This window comes from Electrophorus electricus, chromosome 12 (genome assembly GCF_041902795.1).
Source record: "Electrophorus electricus isolate QZ-2024a chromosome 12, ASM4190279v1, whole genome shotgun sequence".
NCBI lineage: Eukaryota > Metazoa > Chordata > Actinopteri > Gymnotiformes > Gymnotidae > Electrophorus > Electrophorus electricus.
Window position 1 is genome coordinate 21,050,001 of NC_137508.1, and position 19,389 is coordinate 21,069,389.

The following is a 19,389-nucleotide window of genomic DNA, read 5'->3' on the forward strand; positions in this document are numbered from 1 at the left end:
AACCACCTTTACTTAATCAAAGTGAGCACAGCCATCCATGTCTGTTTACATCTAAACACACCCTTATTGAAGTTGATAGTTTCAGGAGTTGTAGATTTCATGTCTTGTTGATCAGAATATTAAACGGGGGCATGCAAAAACAAACAAAAACCTTGGTGCCTTTGCATTTGGGACACCCCTTCAGTGTTGTGATGCGTCAACCTCTGGCTAAGTACTTGACGGTTGTTTACTCACAGTTTATAGCTTACCTTGGATAACGCCGCACATACAGCAGCGTTTTGCCATAAATCCTGTGGGAAGTGGCTGCTTCATTTTTTCAAACGATTTGCTGCGGTTGGCTGATTTTCGTGAAGAGTTTACTTAGCCCTGTGTCAAACGTCGCACGTAAATTGCGTTCGTAATAATCAACATGTAACTCCGTTCGACATCGTTTGCTGTTATAACAATAGCGTGCTATATACCGTGTCAGTCATTTTATACTGGTGTTAATGATTTATTCGTGTCTTCATTCTCTCGTGCTATTGTACCCATTCAAGATGCTCCATCTTTCAGCTAGGTTTTGATATTTCATATTATGTTAAAATAAAATGTAAAAAACCTACTACATGCCGTGGGTCCCTTCCTGTCCTTTCATTCGGAAAAGGACTTACTATCCACACTTGCTAACAGGGACACAGTCTAGCAAGGCAGCATTAAAGGCTAAGAGGGACTTTCTGCTGACAGAAAACTGATGGGAATACTCACAATCCATAGATACCACTAGGCCTCAGTGGCAAACTGCAACAACCAGACGTCCTTGCGGAACTGCTGGCGTCTAGTACAAAAGCTAATCTTATTCAGATAAGCAGAATCAATGTTTTTCATCTCTGCAATAGAGCTTTGTAGAGAAAAGCACTGCAGACATGCTTCAGATAATGGCTGAATAGGAGTGAAATGTAGCACTCTGTTGTGCATAGGAAGCAGGATAGGAAAATGTTTTTTGTCTCAAACTACAAATGCCAGATCCTGTGCTAGATGCATGGAAGAGGAGTGGGTGAAACCTAATCTTAACCATGCTGCAGTGATAACTTATGCTGTTTGCTCTCTGTTTGCTTTGGTAAGTTTCCATGGTGACTGAGTGAGTCAGAGTTGTGCGCTCGGATTGGTCAGTGACATTGAAGCGCAAAGCACAGGCCAAACTTCTACTTGCCAGGACATCCTGTTGTATCCCAACAGCTTCCTCCAGTTTAACAAAAGCTTACAACCTACAAACATAATTCCCTTTACTGGGATTTACTCTCTGCTGCCTTATTTGAGTTAAATTAAAACAAACACAAAGATAGATAGATAGATAGATAAAAGGCCTACAGTTCTTTTTTTTGCTGAGTGGGTAGAAAAGGAAGTAGGAAAAAAAACAGACAACAAATGGGCCGGATTGCCTCCAGAGCAGCTGCAGTTCTGTTTGGGACACCAGTCAACAGTGTCTGGCGGGAAAGTGCACTGCTGTTTAGCTAACAGAGCTACGAGTGTAGGCTGTAAGCTTCCTTTGGCTTCCCCAGAAGAAAAACGTATCCAGATGTCAAAAAATCAACATATCCAGATGACTCCTTGGGCCATGTCGCCATCCTCCGATCTGGGATCGTGCTCTTTACAATGGGCTACATTTTGTTTTTGTGCTTTGGGAAAATACTGCATATTCTCATCTCCATGCGTCATGTTTTTCACCAGTGAAATGAAGCATGCTATATATGTGAATGTTACCTGCTGACTGTCAGCAGTGAGGGAAGCCCAGGAGCCATACGTTGAACTCAGATCGTGTATGGTTAACCGTTTGATTTTCTCTCTTATGTAACGGTGTACAGAAAGCCTTTAATCCTGCTCGAGCTTGGTATCCTTACACACCCTTTTCCTAAACAATGTCACCACACTCATTCTTTCTCACTCTCTCTCGTTTTCCCCTCATCTTGCTCCTTCATCTCTGAGGATTCCCTTTTACTCGTATTTCTCTCCTTGTGCTTCATCCTTACCACCGTTAACTAAAAGAAACGGGGATAGTGACTTTGGGGGGGTGGCTGTCTGTCGTTGCAGTGTGGGACGCGGTATGTTGTTTTTAACCAGCATAAACGCACCCTCGGCCATGAAACTCAGGGTGCATGTGTAAATTTATTTGTCAAGGTGTGCTCATGTCTGTTTAATCCAAGTTCGAATGTGCACAAGGGTGGAGTTGCCTGATTTATGACTGTGTGTTCAGGAATGAAGGGAGAGGCCCCATGCAGCTGCCTGGTGCATACTGATCGTGTTCGCTTGACCTGTAGCACTCGGCTCAGTGCTGTTGGCTCATCCAAACAGACTGTCCTTGGGCTCCATTTTACTATCGGAGGCCATCTAGGACTCTGGAATGGGCTTTCTACTTAATAACAAAGAGTGCGGTAAAACAGGAAGAACTGTGTTTAAGCCCACAGACGCGTGGTTACCACATGACTTGCTAAGCTATAGTTTGTCCACAAACAACCACACAGGCATAAGGCTTTATTTAAATTCCACATTTCAATTAAAATATGAAGTTTTGGGGAACATCAGTAGGATTTTTACACAGCACACATGCATGTGCCCATGCGCACACATGCTAACGTGATGTATAACCAAAGCGGTCTTGGCTGAAGTTGAGTCAGGTTGAGTCAGTGGTGGTGTTGTTTTTTTCTATTGCAGGGGGCCTGATGTCAGGTGGGCGTGAGTCTGTCGGGGACCTGGTTCCCCAGGACGTGCTGGAGGTGTTGTCCCAGGAGCACCAGACCCGCACAGGCAAGAGGAGGAGGCGGGGCTCCTTTAGCCGCGCCTTCAACTGGTTAAAGGGCCGGCGCAGGAAAAGCCACCGCTCCAGCAAAGACGCGTATAAAGACCTGCTCACACCTGGAACACCTGTGCCTTTACCCCTGCTTTTAGTCACCGCAGGTAACAACACCTGTCTCTGTAGCACTGCATACACCTAGCACAGGTAACATCATGTGTCCTCATAACACTGCCTAAACACAGGTAAACCAGTAACAGTTGTTATGCCAACTCGCACCTAATAACTAGTACCAACAGCAAAGGAAGCAAATACGTTTACCACTGCCTACACATAGGAGACACACCATCCATATTTGCATGCAAACCCGCATGTAAAGCTTCTGACCTGCATACTTGGTACTGACGAATGGCCAGTGGGTGTGTCATTGGCTGCAGTCTCAGAGTGGGGAAATTCATCCATACAAAAGAGTGAAGCAGGAAACCAAGCTGTACAGAGCTCTGGTTTGGTGCTTGCACCGCAGTGCGATTCTTAGCCCGGGACAAATCTGCAATCTGGTTAAAATGCATTTAGGGGCGACCGTAACTACACAATCACCGAGTTTTAGCACAGGCAGCCATACCCAGACAACGCCAAATACCTTGCCTGAACACAGACCAGGGTAGCACCTATAACCAGAAACCACAGTGTAGTTAATACTTTCAACTTGCATTGTGCCAGTCAGCGATGTTGATGTTGGTAGATTAACTGAAGTTTGAATGTGCTGAAAAATATCAGAGACTTGTCGGTATGTCAGCACTTGTTGGTATGTTGGTTTCTATTTGTTTAAACACCCAGATTTCCCATAATGCCCTGTTATTCAGGTTTACCCTCTGTCGGTGTCATTCAGGTTTATTCTCAGTGGGTGTCATCTTTCAAGTCTGACTCATCGTGACCTTTGTCCTCACCAAGATTCCTTGAAGTTCCTACTCAGGACACACACACAAGCAGACTAGACTGTAGACTAGCACTGCTCTTCTCAAAATCCACTGTATGCGTGTGTGCGTGTTCTGTAGTGGAGGAAGAGTAGTAGAGCATCGCAACCTATTCTTCTGCTTTCTCTATGGGTTTCTCACACTTTTCTGACCTCTCTCTTTCGCCGTCTTTTTTCTCTAAATCAAAAAGTGTGCCCATGCCTTTGTCAGGCAAGATCAAGGGTAGTAAGCTGTGGCTCACTAGCACAACGCACTCACTCATTCACTCCCACAATGATGCCTTCAAGGGGCCCTTTTCTCTGAAACTGTTACTGTTTCAGTAACTGTCCAGCGGTCAGTTTGAACGCGCCCCCAAGGTACACCCCCCTTCCATTCCCCTGCCTGTGCTGGCCTGGTTTCACTGACAAATGACCTTTCCAAGTGAGAATGCAAACCTTGAGAGACTATAAGGAATTTCTCCTTCACCAAGGACAGTTTTCGCTCTGTTTCTGTGTCTTTCTCTGTCTCTTTCTGTGACCACCTGCCATTCTAAAGCAGAAGGGAAGAAGCTGAAAGGAGCTGCCCCAGAACCAGTGCTAACGAGCGTGTCCCCGGATGAAAATATGGCAATGAATGCCGGTACCATGCGAGTTGATCAGCTTTCCACAGAGCACCACCACCATCAAGCTTTTCTCTTTAGATTTCGGAAAAAGGCAGCTAGCCGACGCTGACTCAAAATGGCTTGCCAACTCTTAGACCAGGAAAAGTTGATGTAATCCCACTGGGCGTTTTTAAGAAGGACCACACCTTAAAATCTCTCTTAAATGACCTCATGCAGGAGACACACAGACTTTACATGCACCACACCCATCCATAAACACATGGACACGGCTGCAAAAGCACGCGGCAGTGCCTTTAATCAGTGGTGCATTATAAGCACAACAACAAAACAAATGCCTCTTAACTGGGATTAAGAACGGTGTGGCGTGTCCCACCTGCAGAGGGCAGAGGCTGTGTGTGCCATCTTGGAGCGCACACACGGCCTGGCTGTTGTTCCTGCCATTTACTGCATGAGGTCTCCTGCTCTTCGGAAGTCAAAGCTTCTGAAATATTAGAACTTGAGCTGCCTTGTTCTAGAACGTGGTGCTGCGGGACTCAAAAATCCTGTTGCGGTCTAGAAGTCGAAGCTGTGAAGGAGTGAAATAGTTGCCGAGTTCGAAAACCCGAGCCCTTGTTTTCTAGAACTCGAGGCTGTTGAGTTTGGAAATTTGAGCTACTGCAGTCTCGAAATCAAAGCTGCTGTTCTAAAACTTGATCCACTGCATTCTAGAACTCGGAGGTGTCCTGAGTACAATTTAGTTTTGTCAACCAGGGAATTTTAGAGTCTTCAGCTATGTTGTAGTATTTTTGGCGTGAATAAGGGTCAGCGTGTGGCGCGCACAGAGAGCCGGCTTACTGAAGCACAGACTGCAGCACAACACACATCTCTGTGAGTGCATTGGTTATTGATTACTTGGTATTGCTGTCACTATGCAATTAGCTGTGTATTGAAGAATTAAGCACTGCTAACATATCACTGAATGTGAGCGCATAATGTGCTCTGCAAATAAGTTTCACACAGACCAGCTGTGCTTGTCTTTCAGACGTGTGTCCTTTCTGAGTATAAATGTAAGGTGTATATATACACACACACACACACACACACACACACACACACTTGTGTCCAGTATCCTGTTCTACACTGTATTATTCTGTATCCTGTGGAGTATAATTCTTCAGTGAAGGAAGTGGCCACTACTCTGAACAAAGACCTGGCCTGGTTTCAGACAACTAAAGATGTTTACTCTGTAGCACTTCACAACCTGACTGACCTGCACTAACACTGCTTGCATGTTCTCTCATGAAGGTGTGTGGGTGTTTAACCGATTTGTTTCCCCTGTTGGCAAATAGTTTTTTTTATGCAAAAGAAATGCACTGGAAGAAGATCTTTCTCTCTCTCTGTGTGTGTGTGTGTGTGTATGTGTGTGTGTGTATGTATGTGTGTGTGTGTGTGTGTGTGTGTGTGTGTGTGTCCGTCCGTCCCCGCTAGGCGTTACCTGCAGTCCACTCTCTGTCTAAGCTCTCCCTGGAGATTCCAGTCATTCTTGGCCAATAAGAGCGCCATGGAAAGCCTTTTTGTTTGCCGTTATGTGTTTGAGAGGGAGGGACACAGAGAGTTAATTTAGATGTATTTGAATAGTGTGCGTGTGTGCGTGTGGGAGTTTATACCTTCCCAGGCATCACCTGGCACGTTCTCACGCAGAGGACATGTGCAGTCAGGAAAGCAGTCCCAGAACTACTCAACTACCTGCTTAGCTGTGACTCTTGTACAGGAGCCTCGTCAGTATTTTTTCTGTCTCCATAAAAAACATTTGCTAGTAGGTTCTGTGTCTGGGGTAAGTCCCCTAACCGTGAAACTCGTTATTAGAATCTAAAAAGCTTGTACTAGCACGGAACTGAGTTGTTGTTGTTTTTTAAGTTGGCATACCTGTGAGGAAGCTCATTATAATGATGATGATCATAAAGTCATTTAGGTTTCAAATGTAAGTCAATAAGACTGTAATTAAATCTCCTTATTCTTGCACTTCTTCAGAGCTGTGAGTCATGACAGAATGTCATCTCCACATTAGCTGGCTACCCGTCAACTGAGGACATTGACACAAATGTAGGACAAGTGGTGTTCCCACGCTTCACTGGCGTAGAGTGCTCACGCTAACAGTGCCCACCGGTACTGACTTCACCCCGCGTGCTGCAACTCGTCCTGCGTATGCCGCGCATTCGCATCACGACATCACAAGATGTCGCTCAGCCGAGCCCAGGTCCAACCTTCAACTCTGCTTTAGTGCGGTGCAGTACTGTTGGTGCAAAATGTAATGAGTTATTTGTTTATCCACTGTACAATTCAGTGTCTAGTTCTAGTGTTTTCTGTGCTTGTGGGCTCTAAAAGCCGCCATTATGCAGGGAAATGAATATGGTTTCTGTAATGTGAGCCAGGTGTGGCTCACTGGCTTTTACTGTCTGGAGGAAAGAAGACTAAACGAAGATAAGCAGGTAAGCAAGAATTGTAGGAAGGAGACGCATTCAACCAGCCTTCATAATGAGTTCACCACACGCCAGTTCTCCAGTTCAATTAGCGGCACTGTTATCAGCAAGTCTCTCTCTTCGGGTAAATTCAGTGCACTTTTTAAGGATATTGCCCTTAATATATATAGAACTCTTCTGTATATGCTAGCAGGAAAATATTTGTGAGGAAGTGGAAACAAAGGAAAATTCAAAGGAAAATAGAACCTAAGTATGTAAAGGTATTTATAATGGGGTAATAGTCTAGAGTGTGTTTATTTAGGTGGGCTAATCACTGTCCCTCATTTGGCAGGCAAATGTCTCTCTCTCTCACACACACACACGCACAAAGAGAGAGACTGTTTTATTGGCACAAAAAAGTGTGCTTATTAAATAATAATATCTAAACTGTCAACACCATTTGAGCTTTAAAAATCAATTACATTAAACCTAGTGAGAGATTTGTTTAGCAATTATGGTTTAACCCTGTCTGGATGATGAGCAGTAATTTTGCTTTATGGTGGGGTTGGTGGTTACTGCAGCTATATTGTCATCAGTGTTTCTATACTGCGTTGAGGAGTTCTTGTTCTGGGGGAGGTCAGAAGCAGATACGAATAGAAGCTGCTGTGTACATTTTCAAATGGCGCATGAGATGTTTCCATGCTCCATTAGGGGAAACTGTGACACCTGGAACTAAGACTTCCCTGATGCCCACTGCCTTTAGATATCTGTACCAAGCAAGTCAGCGCAGGTCCGAATAGTTTCTGTTGCAAGATTTGAACTGGCTTTCTCTGCACTACCATTCGCAGGAGCATTTATGTTGTTGACGATAGTTAAAAATAAAGGCACATACTGGGAACATTAGTGAACACACCCACTCACAAGGAACAGTGTGTAATTTTGGAGATCTAATGGAAAAAGTCCACGAGAGAAATCAAACTCTGGAATTTCCGTTTGTGTTTGATATCAAACACAATTTCTCTCTCTGTGTCTGTTTGTCTCTCTGAAACACAAACATACACATTTTGGTACTGTAGCCTATTACAGCTTGTTGAAACAAGGGCCCCGTTTAGAATGATTCAGCGTCCATTTTCTACATTCTAACCTTTCTGCTTCTCGGTGACTGATTGCAGCAACGTGACATTATCCAGTGATTACTGCAGTATGTCTTCCTGTAAAAGACCGTCTCCACTTTGTCTCTGCCTGACAGCCTCTGCTTCGGAGCTGACCGGATTCCCACCGTAACATCACTGTGTAGTCCGGGATTTTTTGTTGTTTTCTTTTTCTACAGTGTTGAATTAAAACCTAAAATTAACCGCTTTAGCTAGTTAAGTCCAGTTACATGCAAAGGAATGCCAGTGTTAATTAATCAGTGAAGATTTTGTCACGGACCCTAAAACATTGGAGAGCAGCACAGATTATTGTGTGGCTTTGTTTGTTTTTCTCACCTTTAAAAAAAAAAAAAAAAAGGTAAAAAAAAATCTATATCCTTTTTTTTTTTCCTTTCCTTCCCCTTCATGTTTTGTTATCTTGGTGCGCTAATGTAAACACCAGGAGTCCTGGAGCACAAAGGACAAAGTTTAGTTTGTGCAACATCCTGAGCTTGCAAATCGAGGCTTTTTGCCAAGTATCTTCTCGGCGTAAAAAGTGTTGACGTTGCGTCGTGTTTGTCCTTTCAGCGCTTAATGAAGCAGAGTAGAAGCTGATTCCAGATCAGTACTGGGAAGTTAACTGAAAAGAGGCTTTGGTTCAGCCAATGGCTGTAATATGCTGGGTTTCCTAGCTGATGTGCATGGGTGAGGCACTCCCACTGACTTTAGGACTTCTCACATGAGCCTAGTCCAGTATGTAGGTATGTACACATTTTTAATACAATATTTAGCGATGTTATTTCTCTTTAGCAGTAGCAATACCCACCCTTCTACCTAACGGTGCATTCCAAAAGCTTTTAAAAACAGTAGAGCTGTTTCTTTACAGCTTTGCTTTTAAAATTATAACGGTAGTTGAGTGACTTCATAGAACATGGCGTTGAATATGTCTGCTATGGATCATCCTCGTCTTAGCTGTGGTATAAATTCAGAGGCAAAACTTGCATATCTCTGCTCTACAGGGATCAAATTCCTATTGGCAGTACCACCCTTAGTGTTTTGGATATACAGATCTGACATGGCTGTCACTCAGCAGGCACCTGTCCTGCCCACTCTTCGCTCGGTTTAAAGCTTGAACAAATGTCGAACTATCCCAAGCTGTATCTTGCAGAATTGTCAGTTGATCTGGCCCTGTGAAATCTGTAAGAGTGGTACAAACCTGATATGAGTATTGCTGGAATGCTGCAGGCATAATGCTCAGATGATGATGTAAGCGAGACACGAGCCAGCGTTCACATGTGAAACATTTGGGTTTTATGAACAGTGGCAGATGCTGGAATCAAATGATATTTTTCCTTATATTTTCCTACATGTTGCACCTTTTTAAACTGCGCAATAGTCCTCCATGTTGGTGCAGGGGAGCTGTTGTTTAATCAGCAGTAGGCAGTGAGTCAGTGCTTGCTCATGTTGAAATATGTTTAGTCTGAGCAAATCAAACATGATGGCAGCTTCCGCAACTCACTGAGCTTCTAGAACAGTGTGTTGAAGTTCTAAATTTAGTCATTTGTTAGTACTTGACAAATTGCTTTTAATCCAATGTTCTCCTTGTTCCAAAGGTTGAGTAACAGGTTTTGCTTTAAATGAAAACAGTTTGTGACTAGACTACTCCCTCTAGTGGAAACATGTAAAAATGTATATTGAAATTAAAGGTGTATAATGTACTGTGTAAATCTGATCACGTGTGCTCAGGTAATGCCTCCATATCATTCACCTGCCTGGGTGGAGTCTACTTTGTTCTCTAATCAGTAGGTATATTGCCTGCCAATGTTTCGGCCTATTTTCAAGACAACAGTTGGCCATGCTGCTCCATTCTGTGTTAGTTCAGCCAGTTTGGTTAACTTAAATTTTTCTTTTTTTAATTATTAAAGTCAGCATATGTTTGGTTCATAAGGTTTCCCAATTCTGCCCATTTGTGAGCTTTTAGAAGTAAAATTGGTGGTGCAAATAGCTGACCATGTGCAAAACGCATTGTGGTGTGATCTCACTGCAACACTCTCATGTGTACGGTGTATAGGTATGAATTGTGCAGACATGCTCAATCCAGGCCTCAGGGGCCTGAGCCAGTCCAGGGTTTTACTGTCTCCCAGTTCCTTGTATAACTAATTAAGGGCTGTTGTGTTACCTGGAGACAAGGAGTTGGCAACTGGAACAATTGTGTCCCAGCAGGGGTTCCCTGAGAACTGCATGGGGAATCTTTGGTCTACCAAAAGAGAGCAATTGGTATACTTGTAGCCTAGACTACTATTAAGTTCAGAATCAGTGAAACAGTGATATGGCACGCAAACATCAGCATGACAGAACATAAAATATGTGTCCCAGCGACACGTAAACAGCCTAGATGTTCTCTGTTAAGCTTATAATTTCCAAAACACCAGAAACCAGAGTTTGGCAGTTTGAAGACTTTGCTGGAACATTTGTTTTTCTGTTCCCATGACAACACAGAGAAGGTGGTTCTGTTGAGTGTCTTCTCTGTTTACATTCTATAAGGTCAACATGGGAACTGACTTTCTATGGTTCCATGACTTTAGATGTGATGTTGGAATCGGCTTTGTCTATTGCAAATGTCCCAGCATAGCAGCAGAACATGAACTCCTGTTAAGTTTATTGTAGAACTGCTAAAGAACTATATTGCTGACTTACTGATCCTTACAAGGATTGCAGGTAATTCTTAGTTAATTGCCAGTGATTTTGTGTTTGATGTATGTAGTTTACAGATGATAGAAATCTGCAATACTACGTAGGATTCTTTCTGATTGCGGAAGTATTCTAAGCCAAAGATGATCAGATTTCTAGCCCTCATGGATGCAATAGATGACATCCAGTAATATCCATTTCTGAGACCAATAACAGTTGATGTCCAAACTGTGATGGAGTGAGTTTAGAGCATGTGGTTTAACTTGTTATTTCCAGTTTGGTGAGCAACATGCATTTGATACACCTCTCATGTGACTGCGTTATTTACCTGCCTAGACTGCTAGGGTTGGGGCTGTGGTGTGCACAGGAAACCTGATGACATAACAGGATATGATTCTGATCTAACTCTGCTGTTGACTTTGTTGCCTGAATAACCTAATAGATTTAGGTCTTCTGTTGCCTTGTTCTAGGCTTTCACTTTTGTAAGTGTGTGTGGGAGAGCGAGATAACGAGTTGTCTTTTGACTAATCATGCTAAGAGGTGTCTATCTACACTGTATATTGTGTTTTAAAATAAAACAGGAAATACTTCCTATGAGTCCTGTATTTATGGTGCATATAATGCTTTATAATGCCCGCCGTAATCCTCTATAATTACTCATAAGTAGTTATTGCTTCAGGCATAACACCTTATAAAGCAAGAGAATGAGTTCATAAAGCCAGGTTTCAGGAAGCTTTAAAACCATTTGTTCATAAGAATCTTAGATATAGTAAGCATGTTTGTTTTTAAATGTGAATGACCCATTCCAGTACATAATGTATATAACATTATAATAAACATTTATAATGCCTGTTACAGGCTTCAGGTGAGGTGAGAATCACAGCTAACATGATTCAAAAATGGTACATACAACCTAGGTTAATGTTTTGTGTATTCAATAATAAAGGCTTTATAAATCTTTATTATGAAGTCATATTCTTGCTTTATAAAGTGTTATCTAGTTAGCAAGAATGGAATAATAATAATAATCTGTGTCTGTACAATTTTTAAAATTAGCCTGTTTATAAATAAACAGCAAATACATAAGGAATAATCTACATTGTCAAAATTATATGGACTCCTAATTATTGAATTCAGGTGTTTGACACACCAATTCGTAACAGGTGGATAAAATCAAGCACATGGCCATGCAATTTCCATAAACCAACAGTGTGTGGAGAATGGGTAGGAGCGAAGAGTTCAGTGACTTTAAATGTGTCCCTGCCGTAGGATGCCATCTGTGCCACCCGTAGGTTCCTGACCTTCCTGCCGTGCTAGATCTGCCCCAGGCCACTGACGGTGCTGCTTTTGCAAAATGGAAACCTCCATGAGCAACAAGAACTCTGCCATGAAATGGTAGAACACGCACCCTCGCAGAACGCGGATCCTGAGTGATGAAGGTTGAGGCGCATAAGTGTTACCTGTCCTTCTATGGCATCATCACTGCATTGCTCTAAACCACATCGGAAAGCAACATCAGCACAAGAACTGTGCATCGGGAGCTTTGCGAAATTGTTTTCCGTGGCTGAGCAGCTGCACACAAGCCTAAGATAACTGAGAACAATAGAAAGAATTGACTGAATTGGTGTGAAGTACGCCGCCACACAGCTCTGGAGTGGTGGACACATTCTCTTGAATCTGATGAATCACACTTCCTTATCAGGAAGTTTGATGGACAAATGAGTTTGGCAGACGCCAAGAGAACATCACCTACTAGGGCTGTAGGGCTGTTTTTCAGGGTATAGCCGAGGCCCTTTAGTTCTAGAGATGGTTAATGTTAATGCTACAGCTTACATGTTTGTGGCAACATTTCTGAGGAATAAATTACAGAAACTGCAGTAAAAAAACAACAACAATTTGTTAAAACACTATTTTGTCATCTTTGCATTTTCCATTTGGTACAGATTCATAAGGGTTTTAGAAAGTAATTTAAAAGAATGGTAATGAGTAATGTGTTCACTGCTTTCCTTGAAAGTAATTCAGAAAGAAATTCCATTACAGTTTGAGTAATTCCAATTGGTAGTAATTTGTAACAGACTTGCTTTCTTTGAGCAACTATGCTAACATTATTTAAAACCATTGTCTCCTAGCCAAATTCGACTTTCTCTCTAACATGCATTCTCTCTGTCCTGTCTCTCTAGTCCCTAAAGAGGAGGGTTTAGACCACAGACCCCTCCAGCACTTCCAGGAGAATGTATTCATTGAGAGCAGTCGACCAAGCCACATAGAGGATCTGCACACAGAGGCTCAGCAAGGCTTGAAGCTTCTGCAGCAAGACGGTATGCCCGTTACGCAGAGAGCAACAGAATGGCTCCTCCACTAGCTGGTATCCTGGGAATGAATGTGATGGGAGAACAATAAAATAAAAAATTAAAACTCTACAGATCTGTGCCCTTTGATACAGATGTAGTTGTTCTCGGTATACACCGAATACATTGTGGGGTTTTTTTTTTTTCTTTACAATTTTCCAGAAAACAAAAATGGGGTGGATTATCAGGATGACCAGAGTGTAATAGTAAGTATGTTTCTGGAGCATAAAATTCTTTTTAACATGACACTATTTAAAATGCTTATATATTACCTTCTTACCCCTTACTTAACTATAGCAAAATATTGGAAAGTGTTTCATATGGAACGGATGAATGAATGAATGAATGTAGGGTTGGAAGTGATTTCTTCCCCTTATGCGTCTTGTGTATAAAGGGGTTTTCTTATGTAGTGAATGCTCTTTACCCTGCAGTCAACAGCAACGTCTCGCACCAACGATGACATGAGCTTCAGTGAGCTGGCGATGTCCGAGTCTGAGAGTACTGCTGCTGATACCATCTCAACCCGCTCCACTATCTCCTATCAGTCCACACGCTCTGGGCTGAAACGCCAAGGTGCGGTCTAGCATGTAAAATGAGCTGTCTCATCATACCTTCTTTAAATTATCGGGGCACCTAATTGAGTGTATTTTGAAGCTGATGGGAACGTGTTGCTTTAGTGCGGATACTCCTCGTTATGAAGGATATTTATAATATATTTACTCCTGCCTGGTCCTGCTCTATACAGCCTCCACCTTCAGACCACTGAATGAGGACAAGAAGCAAGGGAAGAGCAAGTCTAAGAGGAAAAACAGGAGTACAGTTGTTGGAATACCTCGACACGTACAGAAAGAACTAGGTACACTTTACTGCACTGTTTGGGAATCACAAGCTTTAGTATAGGTTTTACATTATTTAGTGTAGTGTATATTTACATTATTTTTACACAACTAATGTACATTTCATATTTAACTCTAAAGGGCTTGACCGAGCTGCATGGACAGCATCCAGGTTCACGGATGCCCAGCTGTCCAACGGAGGTGTGATCATATCTGCTGTCATTCCCACTCTGGATGGCATATCGATCACCTCAGACCAAGAGCAGGCACAAATGTGCCTGGGGAACAAGGAGAATCTGCAAACTGTAATAGAGGATGAACCACAGCTCCCTTCAGTATGTGGGTATCATGACGACCTGGCTGTCATGCACCGTCTTTTACCAAACTCTCTGGATCCACAGAGGCTGGCATCTCTAGCCGTCCCCTGGATGACTTCATCAGATGGCCTTCCACCCAGCCCAGTGATGTATGTTTCCCCCGAGGCCACATACATGTCCAAGATCATTCCCAACGCTATTCTGCCTCCTTCTGTGGATGTGGTAGAGCTCAGTCGTAGCAGAAGTCGCAGCAGTGTGCGTATGGTGAGCAAGAGCAGTCTGGTTTCAGCCAGCCCAGCTCCCTCCCGGGCCTCCTCCCGGGCCTCCTCCCGGGCCTCCTCCCGGGCCTCCTCCCGAGCATCCTCCCTTCGCACAGCCAGCCTTTCGCACAGCTCTGGGTGGAGCCAATCGGGATCATCCGAGACCTTGGTGTCTGACTCGTCCACCATTTCCAGCAGCAGCACTCCGAGAGTGGCCAGCCCAGGGGAGGACACCGGTGGATCTCCCAACATGGTCAGGCACGTCCCTCCTAAACCCACTCAAGTGAATGGTGGCTCTACACAAGATGCCTGCAAAAAATCAGGACCCTTGGGTCCTCTTACTCACAGCCTGTCTGTAATGAAAAAGAGCAGGAAGGCCCCACCTCCCCCGAATCGTTCGCACTCGCTGCACAAGCGACATTCACGAGACCTTTTGGATGCTGCAAGAATCGTAGCTGAGGAGTCTATAGATCCCTACGTGGGTGGTCTTAGCTCCTTGGGCAAAGCATCACAGCATAAAGAAAAAAGCCCACCAATCTCAGCAGCAAGGCAAGGAGAGCTGGGAATTAAAAAAGGCATTTATGCTGCCAGAGCCAACTTGCCTCTTCCTTACACAAATGGGGGCAGTCTTACTAATGGTATGGTGGTCTCCCCAGCAGCGATGGCTGTCCGAGCTCTGTTTGACGTTCCGGCTCCTCCCAAAGTCCTAGCTCCCCCACCCCCACCTCCGGAGACTTGGGCACATAATCAGCGCACCTTTGAACTACTCTGTGGTCCTGGACCTGTCAATTTTGAATGCTGGGCCCAAAAGAGAGGTCTGAAGATGGAACCGCCAAACAAAAAGGCTCCAGAAAAAGTGCCACAGATGAACAGTGCAAAAGGGCTCAATGGTAAGACGGTACCATCAGCTGCACTGATGTCTTGTCCATCTGACCGAAGTAAAGAGACATTTCAGGGAAGCCAATTAACAAACGGGATTACGAATATCCTTTTACAATCTAGCAAGAATCTACTACCTTACAGTCAGGAAGCCATGGCCTTAGACAGAGAATCGAGGACTGCTCCAACAGAGAAGTCCTCTGAGCTACAGGCTCCTTATGGGAATAATCTCTCCATACCTGGGCATACCCAGCTCCATCCATTCCCTTCGCCTTCGCCTCCACCTGAACATCTGCCTCCATTGCCTCCTGGAAGCCCAGCTAAACCCCCAAAAGATGATGTTGCCTCAAAAGCTCAGTTAAGAAAACCTTCGGATGCAGACATCTCTCTCCCTCCACACCCTTTGTTCCCACCTCCTCCACCTCCTGTGAAGGTCCCCCGTCCTCTTTCTCCAGTTGAGCAGGATGAACTTGATTTCCCTCCTCCACCTTCACCATTTTCTTCCAAGTCTTTTTTAACCGTGATTCCAGACACAGAGTGTAGTCCATCACTGGAGCCTTCTACATTACCAGATCCTCCGCATGTGCCTCCACCTCCCCCTCAAGTACCCATGCCTCCCCCACATGTGCCTCCACCTCCCCCACTAGTAACACCACCTCTGCAACTAGCACTTCCTCCCCCACAGGTATTCCTGCCTCCACCCCAAGTAGCCCCACCTCATCCACAGGAACCTCCACCTCTTTCACAGGAAGTAACAAAAATCCCACCTCCTCCACAACAAAAATCCTTAATACAAACTCATACAGCTGTTACACCAGTGAATGTTCCTCTTCCACCTCCATTACCCACACATCTGAAAAAAGAATCCAGAGAAATTACAACTGTCAAACAGGACAAACGGCAGCTTCCAAAGGCCACCCACGCTGTTGCCACAAAAGAAGAGGCTGCTTCCCCTGTGGTCACGCAGTCCTTGTTACAGATGGTTCGTCTCAGGTCAGTCAAGTCCAGTGTGAGCCAAGCTGAAATCTCTCCCAGATCCAAGTCACAGAACACCTCTGTCACTCAAGAGGCTCCTCCAAAGCCAGTCAGAAGGTCTCTGATTTTAGTGGCACCTCCTCCAGATGTTGCTTCGCTGTCTGTGCCCGAGTCAATAGCCGACTCTCGGCCCATCACTATGCAGGAGAACCAAGGCGCTACCCCAGCATCAAACAGCCAACCCATAGCTGAAATAGAGATGCAGTGCACCAGCGCTGTGCAAGATGCGGCGCATGTACTCGAAACAAAACCTTTATCCATCAGTACAGATGCAAACAGCCAAACCATCGTCACAGAACAAAAACCTCAACATACAAGCACCGTATCAAAGGATGAGTCAGTCAGTGCTAGACTAACCTCCCAGTTACCCTCCAAAGAAACAAAACCTGAAATTACTGTGCAGGGAATTCAAAATGAAGCATCTATACAACTAACCCAGATAACCATTGCTGAGCCAAAGGATCAGCCAGCTACTGCTGATGAAAATATCAAGACTAGTGAAGAAGAAATCCAAAAAGGTCCCAGTGAATCAGATGACAAACCAAAAAACACCCAATTGATATCACCACTTGATGTCACACAGCAAAAGCCCCCAACTTTGACCCCTACAACTCCCAAAATATCTCCTACTCAAAAGCTGCCTCCAGCTCCAGTTCCGTGTTCCTCCATGCGGCTCCAGGAGGCCATTCGTCTGAAGACTGCTGCCATGTCCTCCATAGACAACCAAGCTAAGCGCCTAAGTTTGCATTCCCCTCCACCGTCAGCAGGAGGCAACTCGCCTTCGTCTACAGCAAACTTCATTTTCTCAAAGAGCACAAAGAAGGTTGTCGTAGGAGCACCTTCCTCCCCAGGTGCCCATACAGGCCTGATGAAAACTCTGGTGTCCGAGTTGGCTACTTTCTCCCAGCCAAACAAGCCTGCCGACTCACCGATCAAAACTGTTAAAGTTCCCCCTCCTATTGCAAAGAAACCCAAAGCCTGGGGTGAGAATACTGCCCAATGCTCTGCACAGCCTGAGACACAGGCTAAGGCTGAGCATGTGTAAGCTGCTGGTCAGTAAGCACAGAGAGAGAACTAAGGGTAAGACCTCAAGATTTTATTTTTATTTTAACCATAGCCAGTGTGTTGGGCGTGTCGGCAACTTACGTTTGCGTCACACATATACATTCTATAATTCAAATGCATTCCATTTCAAAATGGCGCTTAGCTTTGTAACGTACAGTATACAGTCCATTCTTTGTTTATACAGAAACTTATTTAATTACTTTCTTGGATATCAGTTAGAAACACAAACTAAAACACAAAATAAATGTTTTGCTGAAAATGTAGTTGAACTGCGTAGACTTTTCTTGCTAAATATTTCTTTTGTTGTCTGGCAGGAGTTGGACAATGCAACCACCGGCAAAACGTTTCACTTCTGCATAGATCATTAAAAGCAATCTTTACTGAGCTGACCAAGCAGAGACGTGAGGTGGCGCTCTGTACAGAGCGAAAGCCAGGACGTTAACGAGACAAGGGTCTGTGAGAGAAGAAAGTAACTGAATGTGAAAATGAAGGAACAAAAAAAGGTGATAAACCAGAGAAAGAAATTGTGAGGACTAAAGAATGATACAAAGAAAGAAAGAGTAAACTGGAGATTAGGAAAGTGGATGAACTGAAACCAAAGCTGAACAGGAAAGTGACCGATTGGAAAGTGAAAAGACTCATAGAAATATTGTAAAATAATACAGTGTAACAACTTTTTGGTTTTTGCAAAAGGTGTTGGTATGTTTCTCACCTACTATGTGGACTTTTGTTTCTTTTCTTGTAAATATTGGAAGTGTGGAGCTCTGCATGTACAGTTTCAGACCTAATGCTCAGAACAAATGTTAATGGTCTATTGAATGGACCTTTCTTAATAAGCATATGTTTTATTTTAATAATATATAAAATTTCTTTTGTGCACTACTGTTCTGTGACTGGGGTATAGCTGATTTAGGACACATACTTTTAACTTCATGTAACTTATTTTATGCCATGCCACACAATGTTAAACACATTAATTGACCTGCTGAAAACTTATCTTAATTGAAAATTATGTCTAACATATATTCTTGTCAAATGTCTTGTAATAGTTATATTTGGTTTTCTTTGAGTTATAATTCAAAAGTTACATTTCTACTTGTCAAATATTTCTTTTAAGCAGTACAGCTTGCTTCAAAGAGTCTAATTTGACAAATAGAGAAGGCCTGTCAGATGCACAATGCAGAAGCTATTTCTTTTACAGAATCAACAGTCTCAAGACTGAATAATTTAAACTTTTCAGATTAGCAACCTGTATTAACCTGTTATTTTTCTGTGGTGTGGTCACAAGAATTTCTGCTATGTTTTAGGAGCATTGTATAAGCACTGTTCCATCATGACATGGGAACTGTCTTGCAGATTAAAGTTTCATACTGTGTATAGCTCAATGCTACATTCAGAAATGTAGAACATTAAACACAACCTGTTTCAAACACCTTTTTTGGTCTTGCTTAATTGTACACTTTTATGTGAGGTGTTTCTGTATGTAAAGCTACAGGGGCCGTGCTAGGGTCAGTGGATGCGCTGACGGGTGGCGCTAGGGTTAGTGGACCTCCTGGCAGGAGTGGTGCTAAGGACAGTTGATGTCCAATGCAGGGGCAGTGCTAGGGGCAGTGGACATCCTGGTCTTAAACCCTGTAATCCCACCCCTATTGCTGCCCATACTGAACCACTTACCTCTATCCCTGACAATTGCACCCAAAATCAAATGTTTTTGTATAGCCCATTCCAAACACTACTGACAGTTTTCAGACTCTCTTATGGCAGGTTTAAGAAAATAAAGGTTGATTTAAGAGTCACAGAGCAAAAATACTATTGCAGTTTTGCATGTGTTCTTCTTATGGGCCACCCCTCTATGTAACTCCCTTATCTATTCTGTACTTTCCTTCAGTCTTCATTTGTTTGTTTCATGTTTTCTCGTTGCTTTCCCTGTTAGGGTTTTTCTTGCTTACCAGTCTTGTAAAACAGACAGCAAAGAGAAAATCTTAATAGTGCATTGACGGAGTTTATAGATTATTGCAGAAGAATTATACAGTGCTAAAATAATCTTG

The 19,389-nt window shown here is 43.5% G+C and overlaps 1 protein-coding gene across 6 annotated transcripts in view; it reads left to right on the forward strand.

Annotated features, from left to right (window-relative positions):
* The window catches only part of si:dkey-157l19.2 (uncharacterized), a 28,516-nt gene extending 9,743 nt beyond the window's left edge, over positions 1-18,773 (forward strand). The window contains exons 1-8 of one of the 6 annotated variants that reach the window (XM_081724496.1): positions 6,292-8,671; positions 11,871-12,040; positions 12,782-12,919; positions 13,112-13,155; positions 13,381-13,522; positions 13,695-13,805; positions 13,927-17,356; positions 17,656-18,773. In XM_081724496.1, coding sequence (XP_081580622.1) covers positions 13,411-13,522; positions 13,695-13,805; positions 13,927-17,321 — 3,618 coding nt within the window. In that variant the 5' untranslated portion in view covers positions 6,292-8,671; positions 11,871-12,040; positions 12,782-12,919; positions 13,112-13,155; positions 13,381-13,410 and the 3' untranslated portion in view covers positions 17,322-17,356; positions 17,656-18,773. Of the gene's footprint in view, positions 1-2,688; positions 2,932-6,286; positions 8,672-8,702; positions 12,041-12,781; positions 12,920-13,111; positions 13,156-13,380; positions 13,523-13,694; positions 13,806-13,926; positions 17,357-17,655 lie in introns of those variants that run through there. The other 5 variants (XM_081724498.1, XM_035531484.2, XM_027030495.3 and 2 more) reach the window with 5 other exon arrangements.
* The last annotated feature ends 616 nt before the right edge of the window (positions 18,774-19,389 follow it).